General features: G+C 40.2%; 1 protein-coding gene across 4 annotated transcripts in view; it reads left to right on the forward strand.

Annotated features, from left to right (window-relative positions):
• polr1h (RNA polymerase I subunit H) overlaps nucleotides 1-10,377 on the forward strand; it is a 13,901-nt gene extending 3,524 nt beyond the window's left edge. For 3 of the 4 annotated variants that reach the window (XM_050034050.1, XM_050034052.1, XM_050034051.1), the window contains exons 2-5: nucleotides 5,341-5,458; nucleotides 9,528-9,631; nucleotides 9,726-9,835; nucleotides 9,934-10,377. In XM_050034050.1, coding sequence (XP_049890007.1) covers nucleotides 5,341-5,458; nucleotides 9,528-9,631; nucleotides 9,726-9,835; nucleotides 9,934-9,958 — 357 coding nt within the window. In that variant the 3' untranslated portion in view covers nucleotides 9,959-10,377. Of the gene's footprint in view, nucleotides 1-4,649; nucleotides 4,717-5,340; nucleotides 5,459-9,527; nucleotides 9,632-9,725; nucleotides 9,836-9,933 lie in introns of those variants that run through there. The other variant, XM_050034053.1, reaches the window with a different exon arrangement.
• The last annotated feature ends 3,819 nt before the right edge of the window (nucleotides 10,378-14,196 follow it).

Raw genomic sequence — 14,196 nt, forward strand, 5'->3', positions numbered from 1 at the left:
CCCGGCTGCTTGTATTTCTTTCAACCAATCACAATCGTTCTTGGCGGTGCCACAGCAACGGTGCGCTTGCAAAAATATTGCTGGGGGGAAACAGGTTTTGGTGTAACACGCCCACAAAAATATCGCCTACAGGACGCGAACCATGGCAGAAAAATGGCTACATCCCCGCCAGATCAAACACCGCAAAAGTTAGTAAAGGACGTGTTGAAAACTGCAACCGGAGGTGGTAGGGTGGGACTTCAGCGGGTGGCTCGTTCCGCCCAATGAGAGGCTGATCTTTGCAGCGAACTTCCACCCACTCAGACTAGTCATCTATAGACCAATCTTTTTTGTGGACATCACAGTTGCATCACAGCAGTTGCATGCGCATACTGGTGACAGCAAAACAGCGGACACCTATGAAAAACAGTTGAGAAACCCGGAATAAAAATGTCTTCTTGTGCTGCTGGATGTCATAACAGGAATACAAAAAAAGATAACCCCCATTTTTATTGAAAACCGTCTTTGAGGACGTAGTTTTTCCACAAGGTACATGAAGATATCTTGCCACTGTAAAGTTGACCATGGACATCGACACATACATACATACATACATATATACAGACATACATTATGATCTAGGTGTAGTAGAATATAAAGTTTTGTCTCCAGTTAATTACAATCTCGATATTCAGGCTTTAATCGCTGTTGGATGCTCAGTAGAGGAGTGTGTGTTTAGCTTACATGAGCTGAAGTACTGACATGGTGAAAGATAATTCATCATCATAAGGAACTGTAAAAACTCAAGATTGTCAAGCATGGGTGTGTCTTATTGTTCAATCAATCAATTTTATTCATAAAGCCCAGTATCACAAATCACAATTTGCCTCACAGGGCTTTTACAGCATACGACATCCCTCTGTCCTTAGGACCCTCACAGCGGATAAGGCAAAACTCCCCCAAAAAACCCTTTAACGGGGGGAAAAAACGGTAAAAACCTCAGGAAGAGCAACTGAGGAGGGATCCCTCTTCCAGGACGGACAGACGTGCAATAGATGTCGTACAGAACAGATCAGCATAATAAATTAACAGTAATCCGTATGACACAATGAGACAGAGAGAGAGAGAGAGAGAGAGAGAGAGAGAGAGAGAGAGATGCAGGACAGACGATAATGACAGTAGCTTACAACAACATTAATGAAAGTAATAATATTATAATTATAGTTCTGGCTATTGTGATACAATATGTTGAAAGTATATATTAATATTTGATAGTATACATATGTGACAATAATCATATGTGTATAATAACAGTAGAAGTATGACTAATGATGACAGCAGCAGCTCCTGTTCCTGTTTAATACTTGTGGAGACATCCCCATATAATTAAGCAATATCACACGAGAGGGAGTGATGTTGTACTGTGATATCGTCACGGCTGTGATTCAGTCGTAGGTACGAGGCCTAAGGCAACATCACGACCTGGAGTGTGATATTGCTTTTATACAACAGTTCAAACATCACGACCTGGAGTGTGATATTGCTTTTATACAACAGTTCAACAACAGTTAAAATAGCGATGCTGAGTAAGAAAATGTTGAAGAAAGGTGACAAAATAGATTCTTTAAGTATTTTATTTTCCTCTGCCAACAAAAACAGTACCCCCAACCCCCAAAACAGTTTGCTTATTAACACCTTGATCATAACAGACGGCCTTAGTTAGCTAGTGCCCTAGCAAGTCGATAAGTTGTACTTCCAAATTAAATTATAATATATGGTGACGTCTCCACATACATATTAAGTAAAGAGTTTTTACAATTCCTCATAATGATATATCTTTCACCACATAAAAATATTACTTCATATAGGCCTAACACACAACTTTACTGAGCATTGAGCAGCAGTTACTAACCTAAATATCCAGATTCCCTTAACTGGAGACAAAACAAAAAACTAACTGCAGTCAGTTGTGAAATATAAAAGTTAAACTGCTTTTTACGTTTTACTTGGCGCTCACCCACACACTACTATTGTCCCTTTGGGCCAAAATGTTGGTCGCCGCCCACAAAGTATGTCATCTCTGTTTACAAAAAGAGTCTATTGTCCAATTTTGGTGAGCCCATGTGAATCGTAACCTTAGTTTCCTGTAGGGCTGACCCAAAAAATTCGAAGCTTCGAAGCTTCGAAGCTTCGTTCGATGGCACGGGATTTGATTGTGAAAAAAAAATTTGAAGCTTTGGCGCTTTTTTTTTTTTTTTTTCGTTTTTTGGGGGGAGGCCTTAAACACAACACTAACCCCCACCAGTCCGATACTGACAACGAGCGCACTCAGAGCTGGCAGACATGTGCAAGAGGTCATTAGATGTGTGGTTGCACTTTAAAATATGCCCCGACAACCCCCAGAAAGCAGAGTGCCAGATTTGCCAAAAGCAATTGGCATATCACAACTCAACAACAAATTTGGGAAATCACTTGAAAAACGTAAGTAGTAATTAAAAAAGAAAAAATCTCCGACAAGGAAATAGAAAGCCAGAAGCACAATGGAGACCTGCTATTATCCTGCTTGAACACAGACGACTAAATTCTTTCAACAATGTGACTCAAAATAATGATAAAATAGATTTTATTTATGTAAAATATGCATTTTCCAGTTCCACCGGTCCGCTCTGAGTCTGGTGTCAGAGACACTTCTTATGCTCTGAGTTGCGCATCTGTTTGATTGTGCTGCAGTATGCGCCGAGGGTTTTAATTTAGTGTTCAATCAAAAGTTAAACACTACTTATCACCGACCATTAGTGTTTTTTTTGTTTGTGAATATATACATGTATATAAAATATATAGGCTAAGTTACCTGTGAAAATGGGGGTGTTTTCAAAACACCCCCGTTCTTGACAGAACATTGAACTCACCCACCTTCACGCTCAGCGTTGCGGTGACGCAGACCTCCTGTCTGTTTCTGTAAGCTGAAACCATTTGCCTCAGTGGAAACGAAGCTGGTATTTACTTGTATTTCACTGATAAGAAACAATAAATTGTGAAGACAGTAAAGCCTCCACCAAAATAGCATTTTAAGTCTTGTGTGTGATTTATTCAGGGATTTATACTTCGGGATTAATCCTGGCTTCATATGAGCAGAGGAAATCTCCGCTCGTCGCTAGGCTAATGTATACCATGTAAAATGCCATAGGCTGGCGCTAATAACGTTAGCATGTTGTATTTGCTTGGAAAACGTGTTTAGTATAAGACAGTTGTTTTGTCGGTGTATGTTGTGGGTTGTAATGGAGCCAAATTATGTACCGCTACCTTTGTTAAATGTTGTAGTCCCTGGTTTTATATGAGAAGAGGAAAAGATCACTAGACGCTAGGCTAATTTATACAGTGTAAAACGTCATAGACTTGTGCTAATAACGTTAGCATGTTGTATTGGTGGGGGAAATGTGTCCAGATAAAGACAAGTGTTTGTCTGTCAGTTCTGCGATTTATAGTGAAGCCAATTTGCGTACTTGTGTTTGAAATTGTCCCTAATAAGCCGTGTTTAATGTGTGTTTTGAATCAACTATATAAATAAAGTTTGATTTGAACGAAACTTTACAGCACTTAACACAGTCCTCCACCGCCTACTAGTGTTTTGGAGGTGTAACTGCAGTGACACAGGCACACCACCGCAGAAGTAAAAATAACGTGCAGATTTTTTTTCCCCCACGACTAATCGATTAGTTGAAGATTATGTGCAACTTTAGTCGACCAAGATTTTCTTTGGTTGACTACAGCCCTACTTAAATCACCTTTCTTCCCCCTTCTGATGCTCGGTTTGAACTTCAGCAGATTGTCTTGCCCATGTCTACATTCCTGAATGCAATGAGTTGCTGTCATGTGATTGACTGATTAGTTATTTGCATTAATGAGTCATTGAACAGGTGTACCTAATAAAGTGGCTGGTGAGTGTAGACACAGACCGATTCCTACCAGGTGTGATAAATCAATCAGCTGGTGCCAGTAATTAGATGAGGTCAACTCTGAGGCGCAGAGGCATGACTACCAAATCACAATGACCTGTTATATGAATACTACACTTTTCACAATTTCCTCAAACACCAACATATGATAACAGAATATAAGAATTTACTATTTAAAAAATGTGACACAATCCCTGAATGGAAACAACAGTGTAGCCTGAACTCCAAACACAGTACTGAATACCTGCTGCCTTTCTCAAATTAATCGACAGATTTACTGCCTCCAAAATCATCTGCCTTACCACACTCTCAGATATGAACATCAGGGTTGCCACACTTTCAGTACTCATTATGGCAAATGACCATGACCCTAAATTAACACTTCACATTACCTCCATCTGGTCTGAGATATGGGACTATTTAATGGAGAACTGGAATAGGGATGCACCGAATATTCGGTAACCGAATATATTCGGTCGAATATTGCAAAAAACCACACATTCGGTATTCGGTGGAATAAGTGAAAAGCAAGGCCAAATAATAGCGGTGTGTTTTGATGATACAATCAAACAGCGTGCGGTGACGGACGGAGTAAAATGTCGGCAGTGTGGCAATATTTCAAAGTGTTGGAGAGTGATAGAAGAAAGGAGGTTTGCAAAGAATGTAATACTGAACTATCTAGAGTAGTGTTGCAGGGTATACTGGTACCAACGGTACCAGAAACGAAAGGCGAATCCTGCCAGTTGTGGGTTGAACGGGGGCCACAGACAACATAGCTATTGTAAGTCTCAATTATGGCCGATATGTCAATAATTCTAATGTGCATTGTGAAAAACATCAGATAGTGTATATATATTGTGTTTAACAGTGACACTAGCTATGTTTCCATCCAAAAGTGATTCGAACCATTGGGAAATGCACATTAAAAGAAATACGAATCCTGTGTGTTTCCATTAAATGTACGGACTTTGGTGAAAGCTACGAACTCGTGCAAGTTTTCCGCAGAACCGCAAACAAAACAAGGCTCGCATTCTTCTTCTTCTTCTACGTTTTCTGGCAGTTGGCAACCAGCTTGTAAATGCATTACCACCTTCCCGACCCAGAGTGTGGATATCACCATGGAGAGAGGTGCAATACGTCAGACTTAATTCGAACATAAGTGTTTCCATCCCCCGTTTTGCGAATCAACATTTTTTCGAATCAACCAAAACCCGGCTAAAGCGAGCGTATTTTAGTCAGGGGATTTTAATTCGAATTTTGGCATTTCCGTCATAATTTTCCGATGCGATACTTCTAGATGCGCATCTAAACAGGCTGATGGAAACATGGCTTGTGTCAGTTAGGATTTCTACTAGTCTATCTTCCCTTAAAGTACAGACCTAATGCTCCTTTTTTTCCCACATAGATGTCGTGTTTCGGTTGTGATCCCAACTTCTGCCCAGAATGTGGAAATGTGCTTCCTCTTCCAGTAATACAGGACACAGTCTGCTGCCCCCGCTGCTCCTTCTGCATCCCTGTAGCAGGTACCAAGTCATGTCCCACAAGCTCTCTAAACTCCCAGTCACAGTCTATGAGTTTGACTGAGAGGAACACAGAGACAGACATTAAAGATGAGATTTTGCTACACTTCATTCTAATCATGTACACCCTGCAGAAGAATACATTAGCACAGCACACTCTGATGTAGGCTGACCAATTTTGGAATGTATCTATAAAGGAACATGTTCTTCTACATGTTAATAAAGTCATAAAATCTCACCAAAAAAAATCACTCCTCTGGCTCCTTCAGGCCTTTTGTAAAATGTAACATATTCTATACATAGTTTCTTACTTTGCTTAGTAGTAGTTAGCTCCAGGCAGGGCCCATACCGTCGCCTACGCATGTGGCCTACTCTGTTGTGAGCATTTATACCTGTGCAGTGGTTTGTCACTCTGCAGTTACATCTCCAAAACACTAGTCGACAGTGGGGTTTCTGTGAAGTGCTGTAAAGTCTGACTGATTCAAAAAACATTTTCCCCACAAATTAAGGCTGTGCAATTAATCGTTTGGTCAAGGATGTACTGTTTACATTTTAGTGGTAGCAGGTCAAGGTCACAGTGACGGTGCGTCTGTCTAATTTTCCTGAATGCGATATCTCAAGAACACTGAGGGAATTTCTTCAAATTTGGCACAAATGTCCAGTTTGAGTAAAGGATGGACTGATTAGAATTTGGTGGTCGAAGGTCACTGTGACCTCACAAAACATATTATTGGCCATAGTTTAGGGATTCTTATGCTGATTATGGCATAGGCGTAGGACTGGGTAGGGACGGTAGGGACATGTCCCTACCAATATTCAGCCCCTTCTGTATTGTCCCTACCAATATAAACACTGGCTGTCGGCATCCGCTCAATATGGTACACAAAGGGTTAACAATCGTTGGTGTCTACCATACGTCCCGCCTCTAACCTCGTATTGCTCATCAATTGGCTCTACCGTTATTTTGGTAACGTGTGATTGGTCCTCCCCAGCGCCGCTCTCTTCACTGACTTTGTGGGTGCGCGTCACCGTACAGTTCACGGCAGTTCATGAGGGAACGACACATACACGCGTATCACCATTAGAGTGTGAACGGTGAGTTGGTTGGTTCAGTAAATAAGCTAAAAAAACACCTGTTGATGTTAGGCTAACTGAATGGCGTTCCTTGGCAACTCTTTGCTAGATAATGAGATGCTAACGAGCTAATACGAGCTGAGCTAAGTTTGGCAACTATTAGATCAATATTATATGCCAGAGAACATGAAATTCCACTTCACATGCTCCATCAGCAATCATAGATGTCATGTGTGATGACACAGTTCAAATTAATGTTTGTAGTAAGATGACATGATAGAAACAGTCTGAATAAATAAAGTGTAAACACTATAAATAATAGCTCCTTCAGTGACAGTCTTCAGCATCCATGGTGTGTGAAGGAGAGACTTAGGAGAATAGAGATCCACTGCTCCCAGTAAAAACCCCAAAACTGAGTCATATTTATGTAATAGATATTGGGTGTAAGTGCAACATTTTGCACACAGTTGTATTATAATGATTTTGGAGCATTTACATTTTTGTTGATTTATTTTATTTATGTTTAACATGATGAAGCTGACTAACTTGTGTTGACATTATGGCTGTTCTTTAGCCTATATACATTCAGATGTTGTTTAATGAATTACACAATTGTAAAACATACAGTATGTTTTCCTCAGGCTACAACAATCAAAATCTATGACTGTTGCATCTCAAATTGTCCCACTGTTCACGTCTTGCATCAATACATTTTTTGTCAGATGACAAGTAGTAGAGAGACTGGAGGACATGGAGGAGATGGAGGAGGAGAGGCAGGAAGAGAGACAGTAGGAAATGGAAGACAGACAGGGGGGGATAGAGGAGAGACAGGAGCCTCACAGGTGAGATTGAATGTTGATAGTGAGATTCAGCATTGTGACTAGGGGTAAGTAAAAATATTAATTCATGCATAATATATGTTTTTACCCGATATCAATATCAATTCGGATCACTATTACCAACCTAACTGCAGACCGCAGGCTGGTACTGAAGTTAAGCCCCTTCGGAGTAAACTGTTATTGTTATTATTATAGTTTACCCTGGGAAGCACATACGGACAGATGTGGTGAAGTTATCAGTGTATATTCATGTAACATTAGAGAATACATTAACCAAGACATTCTTGTATTTAGTGTAGATATCTAAATATGCATTATAAAGCAGTGATCAGTTTCACATGACGTGAAACTGCATTAAAAAATTATCAACGTACAGTTGCCGCCATGGAGCACTTTTATGTCCCTACCAATGTGAAAATCAAACCTACGCCCTTGGATTATGGCAATATCATACAAATGTTTAATAGCATAAAGTAATGAATTGATGACAAAAGGTCAAAGGCCAGCTTCACTGTGACATCGTGATATTCTACATAAACCACTTTTCTGGCCATTACTCAACGTCATATCTCAAGAACAGGAAGAGAGATATTTGGTCAGGGACTGAATTGGTGATACTAATCTTAGGTGTCCACCTTGAAACTGTGCTGATTGTATAGGTCTTCTGTGCTGTTGGGCGAAAGATGTGTGTGAAGCATCTATGTTTTCATAGACATTGATCTAAACTGCAAGAGAAACTTGACTGGTTCGTGGAGACATACAACTGTGAAGTGGTAATTCTCGTTTGATAATGGCTCAGAATTAGACATCATTAGCCTTTATGCTTAACGATTCCCTTATCGATTCTTTTCATTACGCCAAATCTTTACGTCAATGACGCACGTCACGCTCGTCAGTCAGCGGTACGTTCAACAACAAAGAAGACGTAATGGTGGAGAGACAGAAGCGGTTGACAACAAAGAAGACGTAATGGTGGAGAGACAGAAGCGGTTGAAAGCTTGGCTTCACTTCACCAAAAAGACTCATGACATTCACTCATCACAAAAGCATGACGTGCAATTTATGCAGCACCGTGATTACATGCAAGGGCAGAAACACCACCAATGCTACACTGATTTGTTTTCCACTACAGGGCTCTACTGTGCGAGCATTTTAACGTTACTCGCATTTGCGACTAAAAATAGTTTTGTGCGAGCAAAATAAATCATTCAGCACACTGTGTGAGTACAGATTTCAACCAGCAGCAGAAACAAAAGGCGAACCCTGCCGGTTGTGGGTTAAACAGGGGTCACAGACACAGACACGGACAGGAATACGTATTCCTGTCAACTACGACGGCCATAGTGCTCCGCGGCGCAAGATAACGGCTTACCGGTGACCGAGAAACCTGGCTCCAGGTCCAATAATTTCCTCTTCTTGGTGTCATGACTGCCCAAATGTACCTGAACAGCTGAGCCGTGGCGGCACACAGGTATGTGACGTGTCAGAGGAGAAATGAGCCATTCACATTTCCACAAACCTCACCGCACTCAAGGGACTGTTCTTAACTTGTCAGGGGAGGAGGGTGGCTGGTTGATTTTCATTTTATTTATTTATTTTATTTTGATCCCCCCTATGTTAATCACTTATTAATGCTGTTTTTGAAGTATGAATAAGTCAATAAGTAATTTATTCCATTGAAATATCATTGATGTATTATAGAAAAGTGATTTATCTTTTTATAAATGACAAAAGGCACATCTGCCACTTTCACTGGTATCTTACCGTGGGTCCCAACTTTGGTACCGTGACAACACTAACAGATTCTGTAACGTTATTTGACATAGATGAAAACAAATGCTGTACAAATATTCTTTCATTTGTTCCATTTTAGATGATAGCAGTGGACCAATTTCATATTTTGTTTACTTACTTACTTAGCACTTATCTCTTGTTTAGAATAGAAACTCAATAAAATTTAAGTTGTTGACAACAAAAACCTGGAAGGTCTACTTTTTCTACACAGAAAATTCACAGGAGGAATTGATAAGGGAATCGATAAAGAATAGGATCGATAAGCAGAATCGATAATGGCATTGATATCAATAAAATCCTATCAATTCTCATCCCTACTCAGAATTCCCCATATTCCCCCTTACATGTATGTTTTTGCTGTCCAGAGTTCTCAGGCCAGGTGATCTGCTCAACAGTTGTCTTCAACCCTGTGGAGCAGTCAACAGTAGCTCTGGAGGAAGAGGAGGACTCTGACCTGAAGGGACCTGTGGTAAGACCAGACTGTCGGCTGCTCACTGACTGCTACGTTGTGTTTGATGGTAACAGCTGTACACTGTATTAATGAGGTTACCTGCTTCCTCTAGATTGACAGACGCTGCTCTCGTTGCAATAAAGAGGGGATGGTTTACCACACCAGGCAGATGAGATCTGCAGATGAGGGACAGACTGTCTTCTTCACCTGTATACACTGCAGGTAAAAAATGTGAACACACCGTGTATTGTGAGACTTAATTTAAACAGTTTGTACTGCTATGAAGTCTTTTGCTGATCATTTTGATTTTGGTGTTATAGGTATCAAGAGAAGGAGGATTCTTGAGAACAAGTCCAGCACACTTTCTCCATTCCTCTCCATTCTTCTGCCCTCATATCTGGATGCTTTCTCTCCACATGGATTGAAAAAAACAACAACTCTGGGCCCTTCACCTTTATTTCATCAAGCTGTGCAGTGCAGGGCATCTCAGTCACTGGTCTTGAATATTAGCATTCACAAACAGACTAAAATCAGGGTCCATTTGCTAGCTGTTTTGCTGGCCTTCATCATTGGATGAAGTTTCCTCAGTTTTCACAAATACTATTATACATTGTAAACACAACATTGACATATTTTCAACTTATAAAGTTGTTATGGTGACTGTGTTAGCAAACCATTACCTATGAGCACATCCAGCAGAACCAGAGCAACATTATTTGGAGTTGAGTTTGTGTCCACCTGATAAATGTCCAGTATTCACTGTCTTTTCAGCTCTTTTTTTGATCTCTACCAACTTCTGAGAAAAATCTGTCTCTTTAGCTGCTAAATGTTTCACTGTGTTCACCAGCTAGTCTCTAACTATGTCTGTCTGCTCTGTGCTGCTGAGCAGGTTGTGTACAGTGGGTTTATTCACACTGTTTCACTAATAACAGCTGCCTCCTGCTGCTGAAAATATAGTTGATGAGAGCTGAGGTTGTGATCAAGTACGGCCAGGCTAAAAAGTCAGTGTGCAGCATTTGAAATTTTTTATTTTTTGTAATTCTCTTTTTTATTTGTTTATAAATGCAATATAACCATATGTAAACAAAATCCACAACCAGTAGAATATGAGGACCTCATATATATATAAAAAATTGTTTTACTTTACAATACATAGTAATGAAACAATAACACCAACAGAACAGTACAATACAACACAAGCAGTACAGAAAAGCAACAAAACTATAACAAACAACAGAAGACAGCAGAGAAACTGTGTGATGGTACACTGGGCATGAGATGGATTATCGAATTAAAAAGCCATGGTGAACAGATGAGTTTTGAGGGTGGATTTGAAAATGTCCAGTGAAGGGGCATCGCGGGTTACAGGGGGGAGAGAGTTCCAGAGGGTGGGGGCAGCGACGCTGAAGGCCCGGTCACCAAAAGTTCGTAGGCGGGAGTGAGGTATGAAGAGTAGGCTGGAGTCAGAGGAGCGCAGACATTTGGACAGAGTGTAGGGGTGGAGGAGGTCTGTTACGTACTGTGGGTCGAGGGCATGGAGGGCCTTGTAACTGAGGAGGAGGATTTTGTAGATAATGCGGGACTTGACCGGGAGCCAGTGGAATTCTTGTTGAATCAAGACATACATTTAGAGACCGTGGGGGGCTACTAGTCACACCGCAATGTGTTTCTCGTACTTGTTCAGACAAAATCAGGTCTTATGTTTTGAGACATATACTATTTCATCCAGTTCTCAATAAAAACTTCCTTCTGGGTTCTCGAACTAAAAGTCCTTCTCTCCATTACATAAATGTTGTATGACAAGTCAGTCCATTCATCAGTACTAGGTATTGCTTTTTTCAGCCATTTCTTGATTAGGAATTTCTTACATACATGCCACCAATAATATATTAGCAGATATTTATCCTTATCAGTTCAAAATTAAAGGTTATTTTGGCTAGAAAAACAGTTTCAAGAATGCCATGAAGTCCAAAAAGGAGTGACAGAGAGGCACCCCCAAAATAAATAAAAGTGATTTGCTTCTTTGTTTTCACACAATCTCCAACAGTCCATCTGGTTTGAGAAAGATTTTTTCTGGTTAGGAGTACAGAAGTAACGCATGACATTCTTCCAACAAATTTCTCTCCAGGAAGGAGAGCTTGTTATTTTTCATTGTTGTCTCAATATCTCTTCCCATTCCTCTTGTGTGATGGTCAGATTACCTTCAGCTTGCCACCTTATTTTAACCTCTAAATGTATTTTCCTTGTTAAGTTGTTGAAGGCTCAGGTACAGTTTCAAGATTACCTTTTAAAAGGGTTCATTCTCGTATGCTTTAATAAATATTTGGAGTATTTTGTTTTCCGTGGCCATATTTAAGGGTTCAAGCCTGAAGGGCTGAAACCCTATTGTTTTTGTCCTGTTTTATTATTATTATTATTAGTCAGAAACGTTTTCGCAAATTCCGTGAGATGGTACGTCGTAGAGACATGACATTTTCACCAATGATTGGATGTTGTGTGCAAATATGCTCAACAAATATAATACCAATAGGTCAATAGCCAGATGGGGGCGCTATAATTAAGGTCCAAGTAAATTTTGTTTTGAAAGGCCACCACCCTCGCACCGTTATGACAGATTGACTTGAAATTCAACACACAAAATGGGTTCTACGAAAATCTCAAGAATCCTCAAGGTCTGCCTGACTGGATTGTCTGCCATATTGAATTTTTTGAAAAACACATTTTTCACATCTCCTAAGGTGTAGGTCTGATTTGTACTAAACCTTATGTGGATCATCATGGGACAGCTTTTGATATGTCATTGTATTTTGATGATATTAACCAATGAACTTAAGAGGGGGCATGGCTCAGCACATTAATGGATTTTACTCATTAATCGAGCCAATCATCACAAAATTTGTAGGAACTGTCTATAAACATAATTGAATCATGCCCTTAAAGTTAGATTCTAATCAACCGATAGGGGGCACTACACATGCAAAAAGTCTCATAATCAGCCAGACATATGAAACTCGGTTTGCATCATCTAGGGTCATGTCTCAGTCATAAAATTTGAAAAAGATTGCTTAAAGGGGGCGTGCCTTATTACATGAAATCTTAATTTCAAGACATTTCACATTCCATACTTCCAAAAATCATGATAAATCACCAGTGTGTGCTACAGAGCTGATATTTTTTCCAGCACATCCACGGAATTGTGACAAAAGTTTGCTGGGCTGCAACCTATAGTCAATTCAGAAGTCCATCACTCACATTTATCAGTCCCTCCAGAAAAACGCGATTATGCGATCGCATAATTCAACGCATAATAAGCCAAAGTTCGCATATTCATGCGGGGGCCGCATTTTTTCAAAGACGCCGCACTTTCGCCGCATAAATCGCCGATTTCCGCGTAAAATGCGCTAAATATGCGGGGCTTGCATGATTTCATAATCCTCGCATTTTCGTTGCAAGAGGGGTTTTCCTTGTGAACGCTCTCTGTAATGTAGGCTACAAACAACTGTTGTGTCTCTTTGAGGCTTGCTGTGCGCGTCACGTAATGAGACAGAGCGCGCACTAGGCAGCGTCGGTGTGATGTTTCTTCTCCTCCTGTCGGGAGGAGGGAAGAAACCTTCCAGTGAAATAACTCGATCTAAAAGAGCTGGTTATGATTTTAGGCATGAATGTGGGATTCTGCGCTCCCGTCATCTCTGATAACGAGACAAGACGGGGAGACTGAAAGCGCACATAAATCACTCACTCTCTTACGAAGTCAGGGCTAAGAGAAGTGCTGTCTTTAATGACAGTAGTTTGAGAGAGATTTGTGACAGAGGCTCGAAGGGATGTTCTCCCACAGCGCGTAACACCAGAGGTAAATCCCACTGCGGTGCCAAAGAGCACGTGACAGGTCTCTGTCGCCTGACTCCTTTCTAAAAGCGCTTAACCAGCGGGTGCGCAAACACGGATCTCTCTCCATAGCCTTCATGACATAATATATATTTTATTTATTTATTTTTACATAAGTTGTAGCATATTCTAGCTACAGAACTTGTTTGACTCAGCAATGTTTTGTAAGTTTGAGCCATGTGTTTATTAAGGTCTGAAATAAAACAAAATGAGAACTTAAATATTCCCTGCACTTTCTGTGATGTAGTATGCTTGCTTATCATAGGAAGTAATTAGAAATGACTACATTAAGGTAGTAGCCTAGTGAGAACAGGGTGTTGGGGGAATCACTTTTTTCCTCTTTTTCATCAAACCCCAGTTTTTGCAAGTTCCCGCAATTTCATCGCATGAAATTGCATAAGTATCCCGCATATTCCATCGCATTTTTTAAGAAAAAGTGCCGCATAATCAAGGATTTTTGCCCGCAACAATCACAAAAAAACTCCGCATTTTTCTGGAAGGACTGATTTATAGTCATTCTTTGGATACTCTATGTCACGTTTCAAATGGTGTTCAGATTGGTTTAACGGCTAGCTCACTGTGATATTCTTTATCTTGTGCTATGTACTGTATGCACAACAGTTTCAATTTCATCTTATTTTTAATTAAATGTCACCAAAATATTTGACAATATACCTGAAATCAGTAGAATGATGTGA

Source organism: Epinephelus moara, chromosome 22 (genome assembly GCF_006386435.1).
Source record: "Epinephelus moara isolate mb chromosome 22, YSFRI_EMoa_1.0, whole genome shotgun sequence".
Lineage (NCBI taxonomy): Eukaryota > Metazoa > Chordata > Actinopteri > Perciformes > Serranidae > Epinephelus > Epinephelus moara.